The sequence below is a fragment of the Leptinotarsa decemlineata genome, unplaced genomic scaffold (genome assembly GCF_025532065.1).
Source record: "Leptinotarsa decemlineata unplaced genomic scaffold, Ldec_3_MD MMD2_tig00026354_RagTag_RagTag, whole genome shotgun sequence".
In the NCBI taxonomy this organism is placed as follows: Eukaryota; Metazoa; Arthropoda; class Insecta; order Coleoptera; family Chrysomelidae; genus Leptinotarsa; species Leptinotarsa decemlineata.
In genome coordinates this window covers 368,753-393,387 of record NW_027412702.1, presented here as the reverse complement: position 1 = coordinate 393,387, position 24,635 = coordinate 368,753, and the positions used below count along the sequence as shown (strand labels likewise).

The 24,635-nt window shown below is 33.8% G+C and overlaps 2 protein-coding genes across 10 annotated transcripts in view; one reads left to right on the top strand and one right to left on the bottom strand.

Annotated features, from left to right (window-relative positions):
• LOC141486482 (uncharacterized) overlaps nucleotides 1–7,765 on the top strand; it is a 78,339-nt gene extending 70,574 nt beyond the window's left edge. For 2 of the 6 annotated variants that reach the window (XR_012467875.1, XR_012467872.1), the window contains one exon: nucleotides 7,511–7,765. The gene's annotated coding sequence lies outside the window, so the exon portion shown is untranslated. Of the gene's footprint in view, nucleotides 1–4,031; nucleotides 4,411–6,369; nucleotides 7,417–7,510 lie in introns of those variants that run through there. The other 4 variants (XR_012467867.1, XR_012467868.1, XR_012467869.1 and 1 more) reach the window with 3 other exon arrangements.
• LOC111513268 (Cysteine string protein) lies at nucleotides 1,962–22,528 on the bottom strand. 4 transcript variants are annotated; one of them, XM_074184551.1, is made up of 6 exons: nucleotides 22,329–22,525; nucleotides 8,538–8,829; nucleotides 7,681–7,812; nucleotides 6,922–6,978; nucleotides 4,066–4,228; nucleotides 1,962–3,114 (listed from the first exon to the last, which is right to left on the bottom strand). In XM_074184551.1, the coding sequence occupies exons 1-6, from the start codon at nucleotides 22,349–22,351 to the stop codon at nucleotides 3,095–3,097; spliced, it is 687 nt and encodes a 228-aa protein (XP_074040652.1). In that variant the 5' UTR covers nucleotides 22,352–22,525; the 3' UTR covers nucleotides 1,962–3,094. The 4 variants fall into 4 exon arrangements, with proteins under 4 accessions (XP_074040652.1, XP_074040654.1, XP_074040653.1 ...); XM_074184553.1 differs by having other exon boundaries at nucleotides 1,962–2,739; nucleotides 4,090–4,228; XM_074184552.1 differs by having other exon boundaries at nucleotides 1,962–2,739; nucleotides 22,329–22,524.
• Nucleotides 22,529–24,635: the final 2,107 nt, after the last annotated feature.

The window sequence follows — 24,635 nt, the reverse complement described above, 5'->3', positions numbered from 1 at the left end:
ATGTCTGTCGCACCCCTACGAACGACAACCCTCAGAAGTATAAACTTGTACCAGCTATAGATTAACGAGGTCTTACATTTTAACGTGTGATTCCGAACACTATATTGATATTTTCAACTTATAACATATTCAAATTTTTGTATCTAAGATAGTGCAGAGGTTAAAATTGCTTCGACAAGCTAAATGGAATAACGCACTGTTATTAATTATATTATTATTATCCTAACTAGAACGGAAACAGAACATTTCCGTACTCGACACCGTTATCCGAAAAAGCTGATTTCCGGTAAGTAGTCGAATGTGGGAAAGTATGAGTTCAGATCAAGCATTTTTCTATAAGTGAATATGTTACGAAGCTCTGATAAAACTTTTATATGCGAAACAATTCCTGATCTAAATTGCTTGTATAGATATAGGGTGATGCACGCACACGAACGCTTGTACAAAAAACATACAAAACAGGAACTTTTTCATAAAATTCTACACCTCTCAAAAAAATTTCCATTTCTATTATCGAATTTCTGCACCACGACAATCTAGTTAGAATCATGAAATGCAAGTGCAGCGTTGCCCGATTGTGGGCTGACCAACATGCTATCCATTGAAAGTGTTCGTATAAACCTGGGCTCACAAAGACACTATTCACATCAGGTGTATACAATTACACAGCCACACCTCCTGGCGAAGTTTTGTGAAAGTAGGTGGTGTATCAGCTATGTGTATATGGTGTAATGGTCGGCCCAACCGAAAATTTGCTAAACGTCATTTCACATGATAACATGTTCAAAAAACACTATATACAGTGGGAAACGTTGGTGAGCCCGAAACCGGGACGACCGACGTTTCCGAGGGCTGACCAAAGTTCACATCGTATATTCTACGGGCTGACAAATGACCGTTTACATATATATATATATATATATATATATATATATAAAAAATAAATAGATAAGTACTCTTTGATCATTCCCATATTGATTTCAATTTAAGAGCCACCGGTATACAGCTGTTTCAGCCTATTGGGCATCGTCAGTACCGGGCAGGCGGTCCTCGATTGAAGACAAAATGAGAAAAAACCAACCTTTCTAGATTTCATATATATATATATATACATATATAACCTAGTCATCAGAAAGTTTAAAGACAAATTCTGTACTCAAATTAAATTGAACTTTATAGTAGAGTAGAATAGTGATGAAGTGACTTGAACAATGTGAAATTGTTTTCTTTTGCTGTACATCTTCTTTATTAAGCTACGTAACTATTATTAAATCTGTTTATTAAACAAAATATACTTGTGACGAATTTTTTTGAAATCAGTAGCGAATCAAGGTACCTTATGCTTTAAAGAAAGTATCCAGTGCATATATTTTTTAAAGAAAAATTGTTCATATGCCAATTTACACAATCAAAATTGATTTTTTGTTATGTATAATATAAGTAGACAAATATTAATTCTATTCTAAACAGTTAAAAACAAAATTCCTCTTACAATTCCAGTATCTCCCATTGAAACAAAATTTTGTGAGATATATGTAGCAGCAATTAGGAAATGAACATTGAAAGAAATACAGTTCTTCGGCAAATAAAACCTGTTACCTGAATATCGTATTTGATTTCATAAACCATATCTAGTGCCTAGTGCTTTCAAAACTCTGAAAATAACAGGTATGGCTTGAGAACCATGTAAAAAGTTACTATTCCAACAGTTCACTCTACTCTTTTATGAACAATGGATTTGTACTCAAGAAATCATTGATGAATAATTTGAAGTGAAAGTAGGGTTTCACTCAATTAGATAAAAATAGGTCAAGTTCAAGAATTAGTATAGTTTACCACCCAGTGTTTACCATTTTGGTTATTGAAACATGCATCAGGACGAATTTCAGTTATGGTGTTTGGGAGAAATATTTTTGTTGGGATTATACGTAGTACTGTCTTTGAAAAGAGAAAAATTCGGATTTCAGATTAGATGGGGAATAACTTTATTTTCAGTGAATATACACATGAAGTTTCTAGAATATAGTAATGTATAATTAAATCTAGGCTATAACCATTCATTAATTACATCTAATAAGTAACAATGGTATACTGAATAAATATTAAAATTACATTTTATTAAAAGTGACAATCTTTTTTCTACATACAATGAATAACACATAACATGGCTTCATTAACAATAATTTATTTTGATGAGGAAAAATCGAATCAAAATACTTCAACTGGCTAAAAGACAAGACAATTTAAACATAATGGTATATGTTCAAACGAACAGTTTCAACAGATAACATAAGAGTATGGCACAATAAAAACTAGTGAGTATAACAAATTCAGAGAAGGGGTTAAAGAATAAAATTATAATTGTGCAGTTTGTGCCATGAAAATCCAAGTTGCCACAAATGAATATACTGAAAAAATACTGAACCTTTCCTTGTGAATTCACAACGTGCACTGGTTATCTTGAATAAACACCAAATATTTTGCATAAGTTCAATTTTAAGATAAAATGATTTCACTTTATTACATACAAGAAAGAACATAAGGATAAAACTATTTTTATCATCATTTTAACCTTACGTTTAATGTAGTTAATTCACCGGTCGACTAATAACTAAGAGAATTGAAATAGGACTAGGTTAAAGAAGATAATTGATAATTTCTTCTCTACCAATATGGATTTCGGTGTTCAGGACATACCATAATTAACAATTTCATCTAATCTCCTCCTTTACTTCAAATCTAAAATGAAAAACAGACTCCGTTAAATACTTGATCAATTAGATAAAGTGAGGTTATGGGAATTATTAATTGCCGAATAAAACTCAGGTTTAAGGTTACAAATTTTCCAGTACTCAAGAGTTTTTTGACTTGATTTTTCCAAGAGTTTTCAAGAATCAATAGCAATTCTAAAATTTCAATTGATGAACTCACATCACCATCTTAGTTTTTCATTTACTCGTTGCGACTCTGGTTACATTTATCATTATCAGTCAATATTAGATCAATAATATCTAATACATTGCTATCCATTGTATTTCCTTGAAAATGACTCATCACTTTTCTGCTGGTAATTCATATTCTCACCTCCCAACTCTTATTTACCATGGAATAAATCTAAAACAAATATTTGTTTGTAACACTTTATTGGTTTTCAATTTTAAAAAAACTTTTGTATCAAACAGATGTTTGACACTTTCTAAAAGTTATAACCTAACGTATTCAAAAAACACTTTATTGTGAGATTTTCACTCAACAGTTTTACAAAAACGCAACACGCGTTTCACCATACAATGGCTTTTTCGGGCCTGTATTTACTAACTGAATGTTCAATGATTTGTATACCTAATTTGAAGTACCTAAATTTCAAGTACCCGAGTTTTACCTGGCCAGTTATCACCTATTGAAATTATGAAATGGCATGAATATTTGAATGTATGATGATAAAACACTATTTAAAAGTCTTTCAGGTTGTGTACTCCTGTTTGTGCTAACCAGTCATGTCGGCGAAAAATTTACTTGAAATAAATCCCAAAAAATGAAAAAGGAAATAAACCCCAAAAAATGAAGAAGGAAATGAAACCTGATCACGAAAGTTTTTTTCAACTTGTAATATTAAAAAAATATGTTTTGATTACAAGTTAATAAATAGAGTTGTTTTCGAGATAACCGGCAAAAAAGAGAGAAGAGAACAAAATATGGGGCTAGTAGGCTGTGGTCGAATGGAAGCTGAAGTCTGCTATAACGGCAGTAACAGTCGAACCGTTTGGTACTTCAGGTTCCATTCGACTACAGGCACAGCCTACTAGCACAGATTTTGTTTTCTTCAATCGTGACCCCAGCTTTGAAAGCTTATGTTCTTAGATAATTACTATGTTCATAAAAAAGCAATTGTTTGAAAGAAAACATATTCAGAACTACTTTCCAGTGAATTGATACATTCTATTAGTTATTCATGTTAAATTTGATTATTTCAAAAGGTATTATAAGTTCACATGGTATTAAATGATAACATAACCTCACTTTATCCTCAGATATAAATGTTCCTGGCAATCTAGTTAGACTCACCAGGGGTATAAACAGGGACATCACCTTGATTGAGAGCAGCACTCTCACCCATTTTACTTGATGGTGGAGGAGGCATAGCATATACTGGGACACTCTGTCCTTTCTTTGGAGATGGCTGACTGGTTACTGGAGAACCTGCACGATCCTCATCAGATGCATCATCCTAAAATGTGATATCAAAATTGGAAATTGTAGTGCTTGAAAAAAAAACAATCAAAATAGTCTTTTGTGTTAAAAATAACTTTGTTTTGTGACAATCATGTCACAATATCAGTGAAAAACCAAAATTGGTTTTGTTCAGATAGTCTTAATATTTCATAATAATGTGCACAACTGTACAACAAAGTAAGTATATTTTATTATTGTTCTCAAGAAACAATATAAAGTTCTGAAGGAAACATTCTATTCAATATGAAAAACCAAACATTACACAGAATATAATAAGCAGAAAAGCAGAATCAACCGAAAAAACTGTTTCAAATAAAATGAAAAATATCTTGAATGAGGTTGTATGTGTAATGATTTTTTTTTAATTTCAGTTTGGTCGATGTTTAGAAATATTTGATAGAATTAGGCAAACTAATGTTCAATGACATACATATTAGAAAGAAAGAATTAGAAGAAATATCAGTCAATTGTTTTGTTGATTGTGTTACTTTATATTTATATTAACAGATCACGCAAACTTAATACCTCCTCAGAATAAATAAATGTATTAAGTTATTAGTTGAGTGTCCATATTGTATTTGTGAAGCACAAAGTCGGGCCATACTAACATGGCTAGTGTTGTCTGGTCGTTTGCATGCTTAGCATTAGAAAAACAGTAGATTGATACAAAAAACAGTAGAAAATATATTTTACAGCTACATAAATGGTAATTTCCATTATTTACAATCAAACAGTAACTGCAAAAACAGTAGACCTGGTAACACTGAACAATGCGCTTCTCTCATGTGACTTCTACTTCATTTGCAGTGGATTGATTTGCAATATATCATAGTCTAACTACATTACGGCTTTGTTGTAACTCACACGATTTTGTTTTAAATATTGGACTAATCCAATATTTAAAAAATCTGGAGTTATAAATGGTGTAACTAATCTATAATTTGATATAATGTGATGTTTCATTCATTAGATTTCATCATCAGCTTCATTTTTTCCAATATGGACCTCAAAATTTTTTGGAATAAGTTTCTGTAGCCAGTATGGCTACAGTGGCTAAATAATAGATTTCGTGGCAGATGGTTTGTTCGAAGAGGACCAATAGAATGGTCACCACAATCGACCGACTTTTTGCCTTGAGATTTGAAGAGAAGAATAATAGCTGTGTGTAGAGAACTACAGGCAGAATTTTTTCTAAATGTTACAGAAGACTTTGGGAGTGAACTTCGCCACTTTTTAGAAGATAATGGACATTTCTAACATTTGATAAGATACTTTTTATTAATTTTTTTATGTTTCATTGTAAAACACTTAAACTTGAATAAATTCGTTGTTTTACTTGATTTCTACAAAAGTACTAGAAATAAGTGTCAACCATGTGGTATTTTTGAAAAGGTAGCTGAATGACGTTCAAAACTAGGTATCACTCAACCTCACTTTCGATTTAAGATTTTAGGAGTTGTGTCATACATGTGAAATAGCTATAGGTCGTATATGGCAACTTTGGATTTCTGAATGTGTAAAGTATTTGTTTTTACTTGTTATATATTATGACACATGGTGGACTTTGATAAATGATCATTACATGTAGTATGTAGTAACATTATGTTCAGCAATGTGAATAGAGGCAACTCGAGCCCCAACCATCTCTAAAAATATTTCGCATAGCATATTTTTTAGGAATAAAAATTTCATTAATATGTACTAGGGTTGTGACATTGAATATTATTTCATCCATAGAAATTTACACAGATTTCTATTGGGTTTCATTAAACAGTAGTCGTCCCATAACAATAGCAATACTTAGAAGTAGAAACTTCTGCAAGCTAAGGACTAACGTTTCATCTTTCAACATGCCATTCGAGGCATAGTCGAAGGTATTGCAAAGAAAATCTATCCAAAAATCGGACAGCATTTCAAGTGATAGCCAAGCCAAATGTGGCTTCACTACATAGCAACCGAGTTTTCTCACTAACCGGCTGCAGGAAATCTGGGATGACAAATATACAAAATTAATTGTTGGATGTATTTTATCTTATGTCATTTTCAATTCAGTTTTAGATGGTGTGCTATTATGAAATTTATTAGCTCTTGTAAAAAATAAAAAAATCCTAATAATAGAGAATACCAATGGAAAAAAAGTATATTTTATTTTCCTTATCTCACAAATGAAAAATTATAAAAAATTATTTGATGCAATGATGTATTGGAAATTGAAATGTCTGTATTATTAAAAAGACATGCAATATAACAATAACAACTCAAATCTGATCTGGAAGCCTTTGTAATATTAATGTGCAGAATTTATATTCAACATTTGGATATTTTTCAATTATCTAATACTGAATTTAGCCTTCTAAAAACAATATTTTCGTAACCCAATGACCTCCTTCACTTGAATTCAAATCATATTCAATATTCTTTATTCAGGAAAATTACCTTTATTAAAGGTAATAATCTTCCAAATGGCTGATACAGGTGATTTTCTGTAATAGCTAAGTAATATAGGAAATATACACAAAACCTGATACTACTAAAAACTAGGTATAATTTTAAAAACTAGAAATCTGACTGAATACCAAAATAAAGATATAAGTCAAAACAATCTAGTCTATTCAAAAAAATCTAATAAGCATATGATGAAAAAAAAATTATTTCATGCTCGTATAGTATATCAAAATGACTACTTACCCTTCTACCTGGTTGAATAGTTACTGGGCCCTCAGCTGAATTTGAACCCTGATCTCGCTGAAAACATCAATTACTACATGTCAGAACCACTAACAAAAAGTGGAAAAAAAAAATAAAAACAAAAAATGCATGAAATCGTTAAAAAAAATATTTTCTTTGAACCACTACCAAAAAATTGTGATTAAAAAATCAGTGTGCCCAAAGTTTAATAATTGAACCAATAAATAACATTCCTCAATTAATAACGTGTGTTAAGTTGAAATATTGAATATTGATATCGTGGCCTGACGGTGTAGTGCCCGATTTTCATTCCTATTGATATACTTGTCATCTTCAGTGTTCTTGACTGCTCTTTACGAATAACAAAAATGTATAGCATTCTTACCTTAAGAACATAGTCGACAAGTTGCAGTGGCACTCAAAAATTCAACCCTAAGAGCAGTGCAATGAAGGTTTACCTCTTGGTGGATGAAGGAAGGCTAAGTTTAGGTGAAGGTTAGAGAAGGAAATATATGAATAAGCAAAAACCACTATGCTAAGAGTGACAGTCACGAATCTTGAAAGTTTGCTTCCTATTTTACCTTTTCAGGATCTTCATCCAAATCAACAATGGTGAAGAAGAAACTGGCCAAGAAGATTAATGAACACCCAAACAATTTTCTTACCTCAATAACTGAATCATCCAAAGATATGACGACCTTAGCAATAATATGTGCATTATGCTCAAACAACTATTTACCAGGCAAAAAGTCAACTTACGTTCAATGTGTGATATTCTCCTGTATCTTCTGGAGCTCGGGGCTTGCATTTTCCGCAGCAGAAATTGCAACAACAGCATAAACAACAGCAACAGTAGCAACCTGTTATTATACCGCAGAAGAAGAATAATGCCTGAAATGGAAATAGAAAATGAGAAACTTTTATAAATTAGATACCTTATTTAGCAGTGTCCTACACTGTAATATATGATTTTTGAAATAACTATTCAAAGTGGTATGTTTAGGTTAGGTTAGGTTAATTTGAAGAATGTAACTAAGTATGTTGTGAAAACATTATACTCAAACACCTATAATGGAAATTATTCTTACTTGACACTTACAGCCCAACACCTCAGAACTTTTGATATAAGAAGTCAAAACAGTCAGATTTAAATTATTTGGCATTTCTTTTACATTCCATTGACATTTCAAATGTTATAAAATATATAAGAGGAACTCGTAAATAAAAATGAGTTATTGGCTGATAATCATGGAGAGGTTAAGTAGGACAACTTTTATCTTCCCAAAACAAATGATAAAACGTTAAATTCTTATCAACAAACTATAATAGTAAAAGATGGATACACAAATGAGAGGATTCTTTGATACAATATATTAAAAACAATAAAAAAATTCAACCTTCACACATCAACATTAATTCATGTAATTAATTAGCAGTTCTTAATTATGCATAATTATAAGAATACTGTTTCAGTTCAATATATGAAAAACAGAATCAATTTCATTAAACGTGGAGTGAAATTGATTATAGTATATGACATAAAGTTGGTATGAATCCTTAGACTAATTCATGAAATCAAGGAAAAATATAATTGACTTATCTTAATTTTCACTCACCTTGCACCAAGTTGAAGTAACAACAAAATAGGCATTGACATTTTCTTCACCAAACTGCTCAGCAATGTAGAGTCCCAGAGATCCATAATTATCGTATATATTTCGTTTTGTCGCATCACTTAGTATAGAGTGTGCTCTATTGACTTCTTTGAATTTCTCGGCAGCGTCTGGATTGTCGGGGTTTTTATCCGGATGGTACTTCAATGCTAAACGCCTGTAAGTCTTTTTAATCTCTTCATTGGTTGCAGTTTTGGGTAACGCTAAGACTTCATATAAGGAATCACCTTGTGTTCTGGAAAAAAATTATTTCCTGAATTATTACTCTTCTTGGTGTAAACAATAAGGAAGAAATGATATATTCGTTATTATTTACCATAAGCTAATTTATTCATTTAAAAAACCATTCCATATCGCTTGAAGATTATTTGGTTTTAAAGTTTTAAAATTATTGAAGCTGTGGTAACTAATAAAATTTGTACTTGTTGGAGACTAGAATATTAGTTATAGTGATGTTACTTATATGCATGGTAATAAGAAGGAAACTCTGCATTATATGTTTCCTAGTTTTATTATAAAGCTACCTGGGTACCGGCTTCGCTCAGGGAGTCGATATGAGATTATGTGATAGTTGAAAAGGTTAAGTTTTGAATTATAAGAAATGGACCCAATTATCTGGAATTTTCCACAATTATCTGGGATGTTCCTGAATGTTCCACAATTATCTGGGATGTTCCTGAATGTTCCAAACTAGTCTTGATCATTCCAGAATGTTCAGGGAGGTTCTGGAATGTTCTAGAAATTTCTAGAGAGCAAAACTTCCCGCCTTTATATCTTCAAAAGTAACCCCTTTCACATAATATATATTAATTGGTACAAATTAATTAGAGGGTCTGAGGTGGGGGAACTAATCCCCCATGAGCAGGTTAGCAAACATTTGCGCTCAAGTGAGGTCTCACCAAAACCAGAGGCGAAAAAGCCCTGCACGGCTGAATCTAAGGCATCGTCTGGTGTAGCTGACGTGCAAAAACCCCTAATATGGGAAGGTTGTCGTCGGTATCAAGGTGGGAATCTTGCAACTTGACTATCCGACTACCTCATGAATTTCAAACTAATGCATAATAGATTCAAAAACTAGTGGTGGTCCACTTCCTATGTTTGTTCAAATAGACTATAGAGGTGGTTCAACCCCTCTCTGAGAATGCTATATGATCCATTGAGTTTTGTAATACTCGTACGTACGGCAATGTAACCCCCATACAGTTCTTGCTTGCAAGACATACAAATGTTCTGTACAGAGGCGTATCATTACTTGTCCTTCAAGGCTGTTAGCGTTTGGAATTGTCTGAATAATTTGTGTTCTTTCTGAAAAAATGTCGTCGATTAACAAAACACCAGTTATCAAGAGTCAGGCACGTGAAACAATTTTTAAAGTGTTCAATTAATTTCAAAATGTTACATGTGAGTCGGATAAGTTATCAAATTTGAAAAATAAAATATATCTCGCTACAGGTAACATTAAATAAATGTAAAAAATAACTATTTCAACACATATCTTTACTTTGTATTAGGTATTTCAATAAGAATCATTGAAAGAGTGGTTAAAGAAGGGGAGCAATTAATTTCTGCAAATAATGGAGAAGTAAAATTTTCCACCCCAAGAAAGAAGTGGCTTAGAAGAGCATCAGTAACTGATATTCCCGAGTATGAGTATTCCAATATTAGAAGGATTATTTGCGACTTTTATAAGAAGGCAGGGTGTCGTATTATGGTAAAAAAGTTTCAACACAAAATTAATTACGTTTTGGGAATTGTGGCTTCCAAAACATCTCTTCATTGAATTTTAAAGAAATGGAGAAGGACTGAAAATAATAGAAAAATTTCAATAGAGAAAATGAACTTTAAGAGCATTGAGAATAAATTATTTACAAAAAATCAATTATTTTCGTAGCCAACAGCGACCAATTGTGTTTTTCGATGAAACATACCTTCATAGTTGACATACATCTTCCAAGAACTGGACGGATGAATCAACCAAAGGGTTACTTAAAAATATTGGGAAGGGACCAAGACTCCTTATTTTCCATACAGGAGGTGGCATGGGCTTTATACCTAATTGTCAGCTTATATTTAAATCAGGCATAACATCAGGGGATTATCATTCAGAAATGAATTCAGAAAATTATGGTAAATGGTAAATTCACCACTAACATGCTCAAACCTAAATTATAGTTGATCAAGGTAAATAAAAAGCATCATATTAGATACAAATTTGATGAGATTTTGCTTGGACACGGACAAAACGTTTTACAACTTATACCCTACCAACCGGAATTGAATCCCATTGAACTCATTTGTACTAGTGTCAAAAACAATGTGTCCCAAAATAATACAACTTTCAAGTTGGATGATGTGAGGAAACTAGCGTAGCACGAGTTTGATCAAATCACATCCGAGGAATAACAAAAGCGTTGCCGACATGTAGTTATAGATATAGAGCGGAACCATTGACCATTGGAAAAATGAAACATTCACAGACGTTCAAACATCGGTAAATTCAGTGATTATAAATTTAAATAACGATAGCGGCACAAGCTTCAGTGAAGATGAACAAAATTTGTATTCAGATAGTGATTGATTGAAGTTTATTTTTGGATAAGTGTATCATTATATAACATTTTAATGAACTGTACTACTACCTATGATACCAAATAAAATATGAAAAGAAATTACAAAGAAGTCATGTTCCATTTGCTACCCTAATTAAAACTAATTATATAGCTACGACACTGGCCGACAAGGGGCTTATCGTAATCCAATAGTAATTCAATTGGGAGAGTCTATACCTGCCCGATTGCTCGCCATCAACAGTGGCGTGTACTGTACATGTATGTGTATAAACTACACAGTTTTTTGAGGTTGCAGTCATGTTTTGAGGGCTATTCAAAGAAAACTTTGTGTTTTAGTCACGTTTTCGATATTTCAGCTCCAACTCGTCGCCGGGAATTCAATCTGCCTACTCCCCAAGTCTCACTTTGACTTAAATCTAAGGAGTAGGCAGATTGAGACCTCAGTGAGAACTCGTGACGAGACCTGGGGATCAAGTCCCGGCATCAAGTCACATCAACTTCTTGAAATGGCTCAAAAAGTCTACTAGGACACCAAATTTTATGAACTATTCGTCATTTTCATTTCAACTATTCTTATTTTTCAAGGCCAGTGGCTACATTACTGGATACGTGACGTTTTCAAATGGCTTATGTCAAAGTTACGAAGAAATGCATCCAATAATAATGAAGCAATAATAATGAAGCAATAATAATGAAGCAATAATAATGAAGCAATAATAATGATGAATGAAATTTGAAAAATATGCTATTTAATCAACCCACCACTTCAATTTCAGAAGTTCCATCTAAGTTCTGACTACACCACTGGATTCAGGAGTTCTCGAGATAGTAATGGTAAAAATTTCGACAAAATCTGTTCATCAATGAAAAAATTATATGAACGGAGTTGCGGAGTAATTGCAGCACACGCTTGCTGAATTCTTTTGCACAGTTCCGCTCGATGCCTTGGTCGTGATTTAAAGACATTTTGTGTGACAGCCCCCATAGCAAAAATCCAGTATAGTAAGGTCAGGCGATGTAGATGGCCATCCAATTAATCTACCCCCCCCCCGTCCTATCCAACGATTAGGGTAGTTTTGATTCAGCCTCTTCACAATTCCCTCTCTTTCACAAAATTGTGAGAAATTTGCAGCATTGATGATGTTGCTGTCAAAAAAAATGGTCCAATTATTCTCTCATTCAGTATTTAACACCAAACATTTACTTTTTCTAAATACTGGCTTTTACAGTTAATCAGCCAGTTAGGATTTTCAGTCGCCCAATATCGAATATTTTGTATTTTGTAATGAAACCATTCCATTTGTTGGAAACTAGCTTCATAACTGAATAAAATATTCTTATGGCTGTCGTTAAGGTACTCATCCTGGGCCCGTAAGCAAAATTCCAAATGTTTTTCTTGATCACCTGGTTCTAGAGTATGTAAAAATTTTGGTTAAAATGCCTTCAATTTGTATTTTAGCGAACATCTCCTAATATTCTCCCTAGGTAAGTTTAAATATAAGCTGGCCACTCTATTATTAAGATTATTTCTGAAATAATCCAATATAGTCTGATTATTTCAATTCCTTCTTTGTATATTATTCTTTATAATATACATGTATACTGCTCCAGTCCGATTGAATACTTGGTTAATTTTATGTACTGTGATGTTTATGGCTGGACGATTTGGGTATCTTTCATTGAATGTTCTAGTTGCAGAATACGAATACAGAAATACGAATAATTTCGATTTTTTCCTGAATTGACAATTGGGTCATTAATCTAGTTTTATTTTGAATTATAAGCTTACTTTGATAAAGGTGAATCACGAAACGACAATTCCTGAACAAATAGATGATAAACTAGTCGCAATTTGGGGTAAAAACACATGTTGCGTATAAGCATCACTGGCATATAATTACCAAAACGTTTTTGGGAGGTGCCATAGGAAGAAAAAAGTAAACGTGGAATGGAAGCAGAGGTGTAGTCAGATTTTTGCTAGAATTTGCTTAAATGACATTTTTTCAAATTTTACTCCCTAATAATTTTTTCATTGATGAACAAATTTTGTTGAAATTTTTAACAGTGACATCTCGAGACCTCCAGTGGTGTAGTCAGAACTTAGATGAAACTTCTGAAATTGAAGTAATGGGTTGAATAAACAGCATATTTTTACAAATTTATTCACTTATAACTTAGACCTGAACGCCTCAATGCAGGTACTTCATGAACTTTAGGTAAATTTGCCTGAAAACTCATAAAACAAGTCAATAAGGGAAACCGTATGGACATCTGGGAAAACTTAAACATCCATAATTTTACTTTCCCTATCGCACCCGCAAAGCACCAATTTTTTTTTAACGAATCACCCTATATTGTTTCGCATTATCAGATGCTCCATGATCAGCAGATTTCAACAAAGAATAAAGCATATGGTCTGAAACTTATGGTTCGGGAGCTACAAATTATTTGAGTTGAAAACGAGCCAGCCTGTATAACTTTTAGTACAATGATTTTGAGGAAAAATAAAAAAACACATCAACAATAGTATAGATGATGGTTGGTGATGCATTGAATTTATTGGAGCCTCTGGAGACACCCTACATTTTGTTTTTATAAGAGAGAGGACATTGTCAGATCAAGATCTTCAGATGATGTGGTGCTGCAGGTTTTTCCGGGTTTTCCTGCAGCTGAAAAAGCAAATGCGCCACTGGAATCAATGAAGTCGCCCCGGAGCGCCAATTCATTTTTATTGTTGTTTTTATTTTATTTTTATCGTTGTTTTAATAAAATGCTTCTATTGGTATACAGTATACATATTCACATTTGATCTAACTTTACCTATCGCACTCCCAGAGCAAGTCACCATTTTTTTCTAAATGGATCAATTGTTATGCATTATCAGATGTTCCATGATGAACAGATTTCAACTAAGTAGAATACATTATGGTCTGAAGCTCATAGTTTGGAAGCTAAAAATTATTTGATTTGAAAACGAGCCAACCTGAATGAACTTCTGTACAATCTGTTACCTACGTTTCATAGGTGTTTTTGTGAAGTATACTTCAAGAAAGTGATGGATGTAGCCGTTACTACGTGGTAGGAGACCATAATGAAAAGAAAAATGAAAATTTCTGTTTTTTAACCACTTTTAAGTGGTAAAAAACAGTTTATTGTATTAGTTTGAGAATGTCCATATAGGACGAAACTGCAGTAACGTTAGTTACAATTAAAAGTGGTAAAAAACATAGAAATTTTCATTTCTCTTTTCTTCAAGTCTCATTTTGCCTAGTTAAGTTTGAATTCAACATTCTCTTCATTTTGTATAAATCTCATTTTACAATAACGATTACCTACCAGGTGAAGTTACAATTGGTGCTTCTGTTTTTGTGAATTCTTAAGAAGCAATGGTTTATATTCTTCGAGATCGGATTGAAATAGTGAGTATGTGCTACCAGAATGGAAATACTACTAGAGCTGCTGCCCGTATGTTCAATGATAAACATTCAGGAAGAAATGTACGACACAAATACGTTTCGGAATTATTGAACAAATTTGTGGAAACTGGATCTGTTAACAATAAAAAGGATAACCGTTCAGGAGTTGTCAATGATGAAGCTATTTATACTGCAGCTTTAGGACACGTTGGACTAATGGAAAATTCGCAATCTCTTACTAAGTTATCTCGATAATCAGGAATCAGTCATACAAATGTTCTCAGGATCCTTCATAAGTACAAATTTCATCCATATAAGATTAGACTAGTCCATGAATTGAACGAAGATGATTTCGATGGACATATAGAGTTTTGTTTGTTGCGGATCAACTTGGATCAGAATTTCTTGTATAAAAATTGTTTTTTTGGATGAATGTACGTTTAGTTTGAATGGAGAGGTGAATCGGCAAAATTGTCGATATTGGAGTGATACGAATCCTCATTTATACCGTCAAGTTCATACCCAACGACCTCAAAAACTGAATGTTTGGGCAAGAATTTTAGGTGACCACACCATAGGAACTTTTTTTATCGATGACAATTTGACTAGTGATAGATATTTGGGTATGTTGGAGAATCGAATAATACCGTGCATCAATAGAGCAATTGAAGAAGATATAAATTTATTCAAAAACGAAATAGTTTTTCAGCAGGATAGTGCACCTCCTCATTATGCAGTTCCAGTGCGACAATTTTTGGATAATTTTCCTGGTGGCTGTATTGGCAGAGGAGGTCCTACAGAATGGCCACCAAGGCCTCCGAATCTCACTCCTGTGAGATAGAATCAACAACATTAGAAGATTTGAGAAAGAATATCATGAGGCATTGCAGAGAAGTATCTCCCGAGATTCTCAACCATGTGAGAGCAGCAATGAAAGCTCGTTTGTACCATTGTATGGAAGTTGGTGAAAACGTTTTTGAACATTTACTATAGAATTTTTTTCCAGATTTCGATTCAGGAATTGATAAAAAATCTCTTTTTCTGATTTATTGCTTCCATATTTGTCTCTAGAACGAATATTTCAAAATGTGGCCTCCTGTATAATTTTTGACCTGTTTTTTTATGTTTTCTGCAAGTCATTGTTTCAAAAGTTATTCGTCTTCAACTCAATGATTTGTAGTTCCCGAACCATAAGCTTCAGATCATGTTTTATACTTTGTTGAAATCTGCTCATCATGGAGCATCTGATAATGCGAAACAATATAGGGAGATCAATTTATAAAAAAATTGGTGACATGCTTTGGGGGTGAGATAGGGAAAATACCATCAAATGTGAATATGTCAAAATGTGTCACCCTGTATACTATTGTTGACGTGTTTTTTTTTATTTTCAAAATAATTCGGAACAACTATCAGCATAGCCGAGCCCAAAAAAGCTAATGTCAAGTGATAAACGGATGCAATCTCATAAAAAAAAATCAGTAATTTACATCAAGTATCGTAGAACACTTTTTGTGACTCTGACTGTTGATAAGACAATCTAACGATAGATAGGCTGGCGAATGCCCTAGGAAGTAGGTGAGGCCCATTGAAATTCGTATCAACACATGTATCTTAGGATTATCTGAAAATTTAAAACAAACAGAACAACAATCATCTGATGTGTTATAATTTTATTCCATATCACTGTTTTTAATGTGTTCTTGATGCCAAAAAGTTCCTGTAAGTTCTGATTACGCAACTTTCATAGGATATATTTAGTTGTTCACCATCATGTAATTTTTCAATGAATAGTGGATAATGAATATAACAATACATTAGTATTGTTATAAATATTTTCAGTTGAGATAATTTTATTTCTGTGTATTTGAAATGTGACAATTTCCTATTTGCCAAAAATGTTTTTACAAAGTGAAAAATGTTATATTTCCTAGGGGAATATAAGGTGTTTCATGGAAGAAGTAGAGTGAAATGACGTTAGATGAAAATACAAACGCAAAAATTGACAAAAGTAATTTCACATACAATTTTTTTTTGAAAATTGCACAATGTTAGTACGAATTGAATTATAATAGTAATTTCTTTTGATAAGCCAATTGGATATTATTCAGCCACTTGTTTTCAACGCCCTTTAATCTCAAAAGTTAGGTAAGCGGAAGTTGCTATTTTGGTGTACTGAAGGATCTTTAGAATACCTTAACTGGTACAAATTGTTCTAGATTAGTTAATAACCCAAGAGTAGATAGATATTACCTTTTCCACTGAGTTTTCAGCAATATTACATACAATACATTATAATCATAGAAAGAAGTGACTTTCAGACACAAACTGGAAGAAAAATCCCCCTCGAAACAACTACTTTCATACAAACATTGATATACACGAAAGTTTCCAGTTTGTGTCTGAAAGTTACTTCTTTGCAGGAATCAAACATCTTGGTAAGGAGTTTATTTTGAAATTAATCGCTTTCTTCCTTTCTTTGCAAGATTCCCACATTTGTTCATATAAAGATGGAGAAGCAGTAGGCCAAAACCATTCTTTCCAAAAAATTAATCAATTAAGTAGCGGTAGTTTACTCCATACATAAGCGAGCCCTGCAAAGTGTATATAACAGATAGGTATAGCAAGAAAAGTTGCTGGGTAATTGTTGTAAATTCCAAAAATATTATTTTATACAGGGTGTTCCATTTGAAAAATCAAAGTGCTACTACTTTGAAGTAGCAACACTGCATTGTGGAAAATATTTTAGTTGGGTAGACAATGCCTGAATATGCTCTCCATTAAATTTTAAAATTGAACCTTTGTCTGAATCACCAGAAACGTCTAATGTGCCATCTACCGTGAATCAGCCTGTATAATTTTCTTTTTTGCTGGTTTAAAAATCTAATTACTTGGTACTGACGTAATTTACTGCATTCCTGAATGTCTTCAAAAATAATTAGTTCATAATGATGTGATAAACGGTATACTGTGTTTTCCTTTCAATATATAGAATGTTTGAAAATGTTATTAAAAAGTACTCAAAATTTAAAATATGATCTACAAATTTTTCTTCTTTTTTGGAGGGTTTCCTGTACTCGTGCAGAAGTAGGTTTCTAAGGGGATTTTCAACATGGAAAATTGACAATTCCCGCTAGTCAATCAATGCTTTGAATGATTTTTAATATCTCACCATCAGAAGTGTTGAAAAACTTTTATTAAATAGACAGATTCATTTTTCAAGATAGTCAGGTAAGTCATTGGGTGTAATCAGAAACATTTTAAAATTTAGATATCACATGATTAAGAAATAAGAAAAAATATGATGTATGTACTTAATGCTTCCTCACATTAGTAGGCTTAACATTGCTAATAAAAACGGCGCTAGTTAATTTTCAACAAGATATTTCTTATTTGAATTAACACAATATAGGTGCCAAAAAGTGTTCATGTTTAGGATTTAGCTATATTTTCTTATCATGCAGGAACAAGCCCGTAGCCAGGGGAGGGGACCTAGGGGGATTGATCCCCCCCGAAAGTTCTACAAGCAACGGCCATCCAAAAATTATATCAAATACAACGTTTAGCTTGTTTGAACATCACAGGAGCATGAGAATAACACCAACTGCAGCAATGGAATTAATTACTGGTCTGTCTCCTCTGGACCTATACATTAAGGAGGTTGCGTTAATGTCCATGTTACAATTACACACGGCTGGTGTAAACCTTGAAGAAGGAATGGGTCAATTGAGGCTGAGCCTATGGCGAGAAGCGCTTATTGCGCAACCTCTGCTGCAGGCAACCACTGATGTAATGGGGAATGTTCCTCCTGACGAAAATCAAGTAGTTTTCATAAAAGAGCTCTTAAAGAACGCATTTTAAACTTATCATTTCAACCCTTTTCTTTAAAAAAGTATTTGAATACTTAAAAAAGAGGAATGAAATAATGCATTCAACATTTAAAGGGATTCGTTTCTATTTCACCATTTAGCAACATCCGTTATAGCTAATAAAGGACAATGAATCTGTAACCTGTATGAGAAAAACAAAGATGACATATTTCAGAGGCGTGCTGTTCTATTTACTTATGTTCCGAGTTCCGAGACATTCTGTGACATATGACATTTTGTGCACCTAACCTATCTTCCTCTATATAAATAAATAACAAAACAACTGTTGTTTATGTGACTTGTGGAAGTGGTATTGAACTATAATTTATATTTTGCCTTAATTGTTGTTTTATAAAGATAATTTTCCTTTTTTTAAAGTAGAATATCTAGGTACATATAAATTATTTCAACTTGATATAGGCGCTGTTGCTAATATGTGAATTAGAAACAAATCCCTTTAAAAATTAAAACCCAACATTTGAAACATCACTTTGAATACTTTTCAAAGTGAATTTGAAAAACTCATGAATTAAACTCAACTTTATTTTGTTCAAACTTGCATTTGCTGTAATAACCCAAATTGAGGAACATTCTCCATTGTACCCAGGTCTGTGTTTAATAAACCCTACAAAATACAAATAAAACAGAACACAGAGTCAGATGCTACAAATGCAATTCGCATATATACAGATGGCTCAAAAAGCAAAGAAGGCTCAGGATATGGAGTGTACTCCAGATCACTAAGCATAACGATTAAGTGGGGAATGGGAAAAATACCAGCGTGGTTCAAACAGAACTGGCTGGTATCTCAATTGCCACAAAAGAAATAACCAGAAAAAAGAATTTCTGGAAAAAAAATAACAATCTGCACCCATAGCAGACAAGCCCTACTAGCCTAGAACAGACGTGTTACCTCAGGCATAGTACTAGAGTGCCACCAAGATTTAGCCAAAGCCTCGCTAGATAATAACATTATCCTGGGGTGGATTAAAGGACACGACAGGAGTAAAGGTAATCGCCGACTCTTTAGCCAAAGAAGCGGCTGGACTAAGAATTTTAGGACCCAGTTGCACCTACGGCCTGATGACTTCGACAATTGCGGAACTAGCCAAATGTTATACCCACGCTCAATCCCTAAAGAGATGGAATGAAATCAAAAAATACAATCTTGCCAGGATCACCCTGGACGACCCTGGGTAGCTGGCGCCGAAGAAATATCTAGTGATGACCAGGAAAAATCTACGCTCAACAGTAGGATTTCTGACTGGCATCTGTCAACAAAGAAAACACCTCCATAATATGGGGCTAATGGACACACATCTATGCAGGATGTATGAACAGGAAGATGAAACTGTCAGGCATGTCCTATGCGAGTGTCAGGAGTTATCGTCAATGAGAGAGTGTGTGTTCGGCGAGTCTTGGCCTACACCTGCTGATATAAAGGAGATGTCTCCTAGTGACCTGTCCAGTGTATGGCACGAAGGCCTTCTGCATAAACTAATCGCGTTCGACCTGCTTTGGGGCCTGATCTGGTGGATTGGGTCTTTCCTGAATGACAGAACATTTCAGGTTAAAGTAGAGAACTCTCTGTCAGACAACAGAGAGATCCTTGCTGAAGTGCCGCATGCCGCAGGGGGCCGTGCTCTCCCCTCAGCTGTACTCACTTTACACCAGTGACCTCCCGAGGTCTGAGCGCCGATGACACGGCTCTCCTCTCATCTTCCATGAGTCGAGAGCTCGATGTCGTCTACATGCAACGTGCATTGGACGACTTTGAGCGCTGGTACCTCGAATGGAAGATCCGAGTCAACCCGGACAAGACTCAGGCGATAACCATGGGAATATTGAAATCTTCTCCGGCCAGAAAAGTGAGGATCTCTGGAAGGGAGATTGACTGGCAGGCGCGGGTAAAGTTACTCGGCCTTCTAATAGACCGTAGGCTCACCTGGAACCCGCACATCACAACCATGAAGGCAAAGATCGAGGGTCGGATCAAAAGTCTGTACCCTCTGATCAACAGACGTTCTAAATTAAACCTAAAGAACAAGATTACGATCTATAAAACGATGTTCAAGCCTGTCATCATGTATGCTTCAGGCGTCTGGGGACAAGCGGCTCCGTGTAATATCTCCATTCTGGAGATATTGCAAAATAAGTTAATACGGATGATAGTGAATGCTCCATGGTTCATACGGAATGAAGCCATCTGCAGAGATTTGCAGCTGCCTTTCATTAAGCAGTCCATTCAGTCGAGGAATCGGCAAGTCTTTGATTGCGCAGAAACCCACGATAATCTGTTAGTTAGGGAAGCTATGAATTATGCTGTAGACGACCCCTACCGATATAGAAGGACCAAACACTCTGTCGAGTGAGGCCCTCATGTCCTGCGTTAAAAGATGAACAATATCTCCATCCAAACACCCCAGCCAGGTAGGGGTCCACGTGAAGGGCCGCCATCCCATAAATCAGTCTTGACCCGTTTGTCTCTCTGACGAATATCAGTCGAAAGGGTAAGGAAGCCAGGCTCCAACCTGTTTTAAGCCATGATGACACGAACAAGGGACCTGCCCACCTTCTTGGAAAGGACAGGATAGACGATGACCTAGGAGGACAACTCCTTAGGAGGATGTACAATGGGTCACATGTGGCCTAAGTGCTGTGGGCCTACACTCACTCTCCCCACTCTACAGATACAGATACTATTAGAATTATAAAATCCGTTAGAAATTCTATCAAGTCCTTGGAAAAACGAACCAAGTGTTTGAAAGAGAATATTGAAAAAAACTTCCCCAAAACACAATGGAAAAACCTTACGGCAATGTGCGTACAAACTTTCAAAGATCTTAGCCACACAACCTGTTTCCACATGTACCCCTGAGAGGACTTTCTCTTCTCTGAAACGCCGCAAAACTCCACAAGCCAGGAATGACTAAATGGTTTGGCGTTAATGTCAATCCACCGTAGAATTGACATCGACACCGAGAAGGTAATTGATTTGTTTGCCGCAAAGAAAGCTAGAAAACTAAATTTGATTTTGTAAAAAGATGTTAATATTTCTGTAATAGTTTTCTAATAAATATATATGATCATGAAAGACAATTTTCTTTCTTCTGTTATTTTTATATTTCATGTTTTTCTACTGCTCCACCAAACCAAATCCCTCCTGAAATTGTTTTCTGGCTACGGCCTTGTGCAGGAGGTATGCACTTTAGAGGCCTTGCAGTCTGCTTTATTTGAAACATCTAGGCAAAAGCCACTTCGGTATATAATTGAAAATACCTATATCTATCTAGTATTAATCAGATAATTTGAACAGATAGAGAGAAAGATCTCTGATGCCAAACTCATACATTTAATTAAGAAATTCTTTGTGAAGAAATTCTTTCTGAGAAGTCACACGCCATTAGAAAATTAAATAATATGAAATTATTGTGAGCACAGATGTTATTCTGTACAATAATGTCCTCATTGGAAACATTATGTTGATAATAAAAGTACCTATCATATTTGTTCTTGATAAAATTTTTGAGTAAGAAATTTTCATTAGCAATAGAAACAACAGTCAGATAATCTTCCTTTAATTGTCCTCACTTGAAAATTGTAAAGAAATGACCAATTAAATTTTTTTTCAGAATATCTATTTGAGAAAAAAGCTCAGCTGAAGGAAAGAATATATTGAATCAGAAAATCAATTGCAGTGGAACTCATTCACCCTTGAAATTATGCAAACTTTAAGAAAAGGTGTAAGCATATGAAACTAATGAAATAATAATTGAAAATATGCTTTTACAAAGTTTCAAATTAATCCTAATAATATAAAATCAAAGAGATCTTTTACATTACTGTATTGGCAGGAGTACTCCTCAAAACCCTACTTACGATAATTTTCTTTTGGCGTCCATTTTGTGTTGTTTATATTCTTCTTAGCACACATACATTCATCAGTTATAATCCCTATATTAACTACACTTACACTTCAAAAAATATTATTCAGGTTCCACCATATTTATAGAAATACGGCAAACGCAAATTACTCACTAATCACTAATGTCAAATTGTCAATACATGCAACGTTCAAGGCAAGTTTTGCCAAACCTAAGAAATAACGTCCAAAATATCCCTAATTGATACGGTACTAATAGTGTGCAATATGAATCACAGGGTCGGCTTAATCATTTGGGTATCTTATCAATTCAAAACTGTGATAAATTTTTCGGTAAATTTACATTCACTATCTATTCGAAATAAATAGTGAATGTTTTGAAAAATGTTCATTAAATCAATTCCACGTCAGAAATTTCAGAATATTCTGATAATTGGTATTTTTTATTAATGAAGATATAGGTACTCTAAAATAATAAAAATTGTAATCAGAAAAATAATATTTATTATTCTCATAAGCAAAGTCGCGAAAAATATCTGCAGTAGATTAATGATTATATTCATTTCACTACTTTTACTCCTTAAACTAACATTTCCAATCTCTGATGATGATCCTTCTATTACTCTACTGAGGAGTTACCTCAAGTAGGCAGGGTCTTGTGTAATATAGGGCGTTATCAATCTCAAGAAAATATAAGGTGAGTTCCATTCACAGTTGGGGCTATAAGATTTTCTCTTTCGCTTTCTAATTATTAGTAAATGGAAGCAGCACTGTTTGGCTAGGCTTGTCATTTTAACAGAGTTCACTTTCACATACATATATCAGTAATAGTTTAATGCCAATGTTGTTTTATGAAAAAATAATGTTTCGAATGTTGATAGGGATAAGATATCACTATCATTCAATTTTGAATAAATTTGCAGGAATGGGTCGAAAGATTTTTCAACTCATTCGACCTCCCAACACTGTGCGACCTATAAAAGATCTTAGGTACATAACTCTAAATTTTTAGGCCCCGTGCTTGACATTCGAATAGAAGTTCTTGCATTTTCGTTCTCTAAGTCTCAACTTTCAACGTCCGGTCCACCTATTTCACTGAGGTGGACTGTTCCTTTAAAATGGTCCGTTATCAATCTCAAGAAAATAAAAGGCGAGTTCTATTTATAGTTGGAATTCTGAAGTTCACAATTTCGCCATTTTTGCTAAATAGAATCAGTACTGTTTTGCTAGAATTATACTAGTTGCGATATTTTCTTGTAGACAATCTTTTTATCATTCATTGTCTTCTTTCCGTTATACGTTTCAGTACTCAAAGGGCCAAAAGCTTTGCTGTCATGATCTAATATCAGACAACGCTGTTTCGATCTGGAATATATCTCATCAGTGGTGCTACGTCAGCCAGAAAGAAGTGTTTTTTTTCATTTTTCAAATAAAAATAGTTGTTTTGAAAGTTTTTTTCTTCGTGTAATTCAATGTTTATATGAAAATAGTTGTTTCGAGAGGGTTTTTTCTTTTGTTTCGAGTCTGAAAGTTACTTCTTTGCATGATCTACACATCTTTGTAAATGGTTTTTTTTAATAAATTAATTTCTTCCTACAAGTTTGCTGTTTCTTTAAAAAAAATAACAGGTCTTGGCATTACAATGTCAGAATCACAGGAGCAATGTTTCAAAACTCTTCAAATTGAATATAGTTTCTTTTGTGAAACTTCCTAACAACCAACAAATAATTTTTCGTAATAAATATCATGACAAAGTTTTCACTTTATAGAGATTGAATCCAACAATAAAATTTTATTTTCAGATGTACTTTTGATCAGAGCAGAGACTAACCAAATCATTACAGATTTGTACAAAAAACCAACCTTTCTGGGAAAGATTAATATCACAAAAAAAAATTGGGGGTAAATGTTGAAATTCCAGCTTTGCCGTTCTTCTTACACAACTACTTGAGATCCAGGAAAATGGGATAGAAGTTTCTGAACACATTGAGCCGAAATTAGTTGACATCCCTTCATTTTTTAAGAATTTGTTTTCTATCTTAACTGTTTGTTATTTACTATATTCAGTCAGAGCTTTTCGTCTCAGACTCTGATCAGCCATTTTGAAAAGTTGTGTTACTTTCTTTTAGGCTTTTCACTTCTACTTTGCTACTCCCCACAGTTGTTTTCTTATGTGTTTATCATGCCATTTTGAAGTTGTCTGGTGACGCTTTCAAGTTCCGCAACTGTGTGTGAGATACTAATGGACATTTATTTATTTTCCACTCTAATTTTTTTTTGAGAACATCTCAGTTAGTCATTGT

Coding starts and splice junctions, on each gene's coding strand:
- LOC111513268 (XM_074184551.1), bottom strand. CDS start 22,351: ATGGACGCCAAAAGAAAATTATC. Junction 6,979..7,680: donor GAGAATATCACACATTGAAC/GTAAGTTGACTT, acceptor TGATGTTTTCAG/CGAGATCAGGGTTCAAATTC. Junction 3,115..4,065: donor TGTCCCTGTTTATACCCCTG/GTGAGTCTAACT, acceptor TATTTGTTTTAG/ATTTATTCCATGGTAAATAA.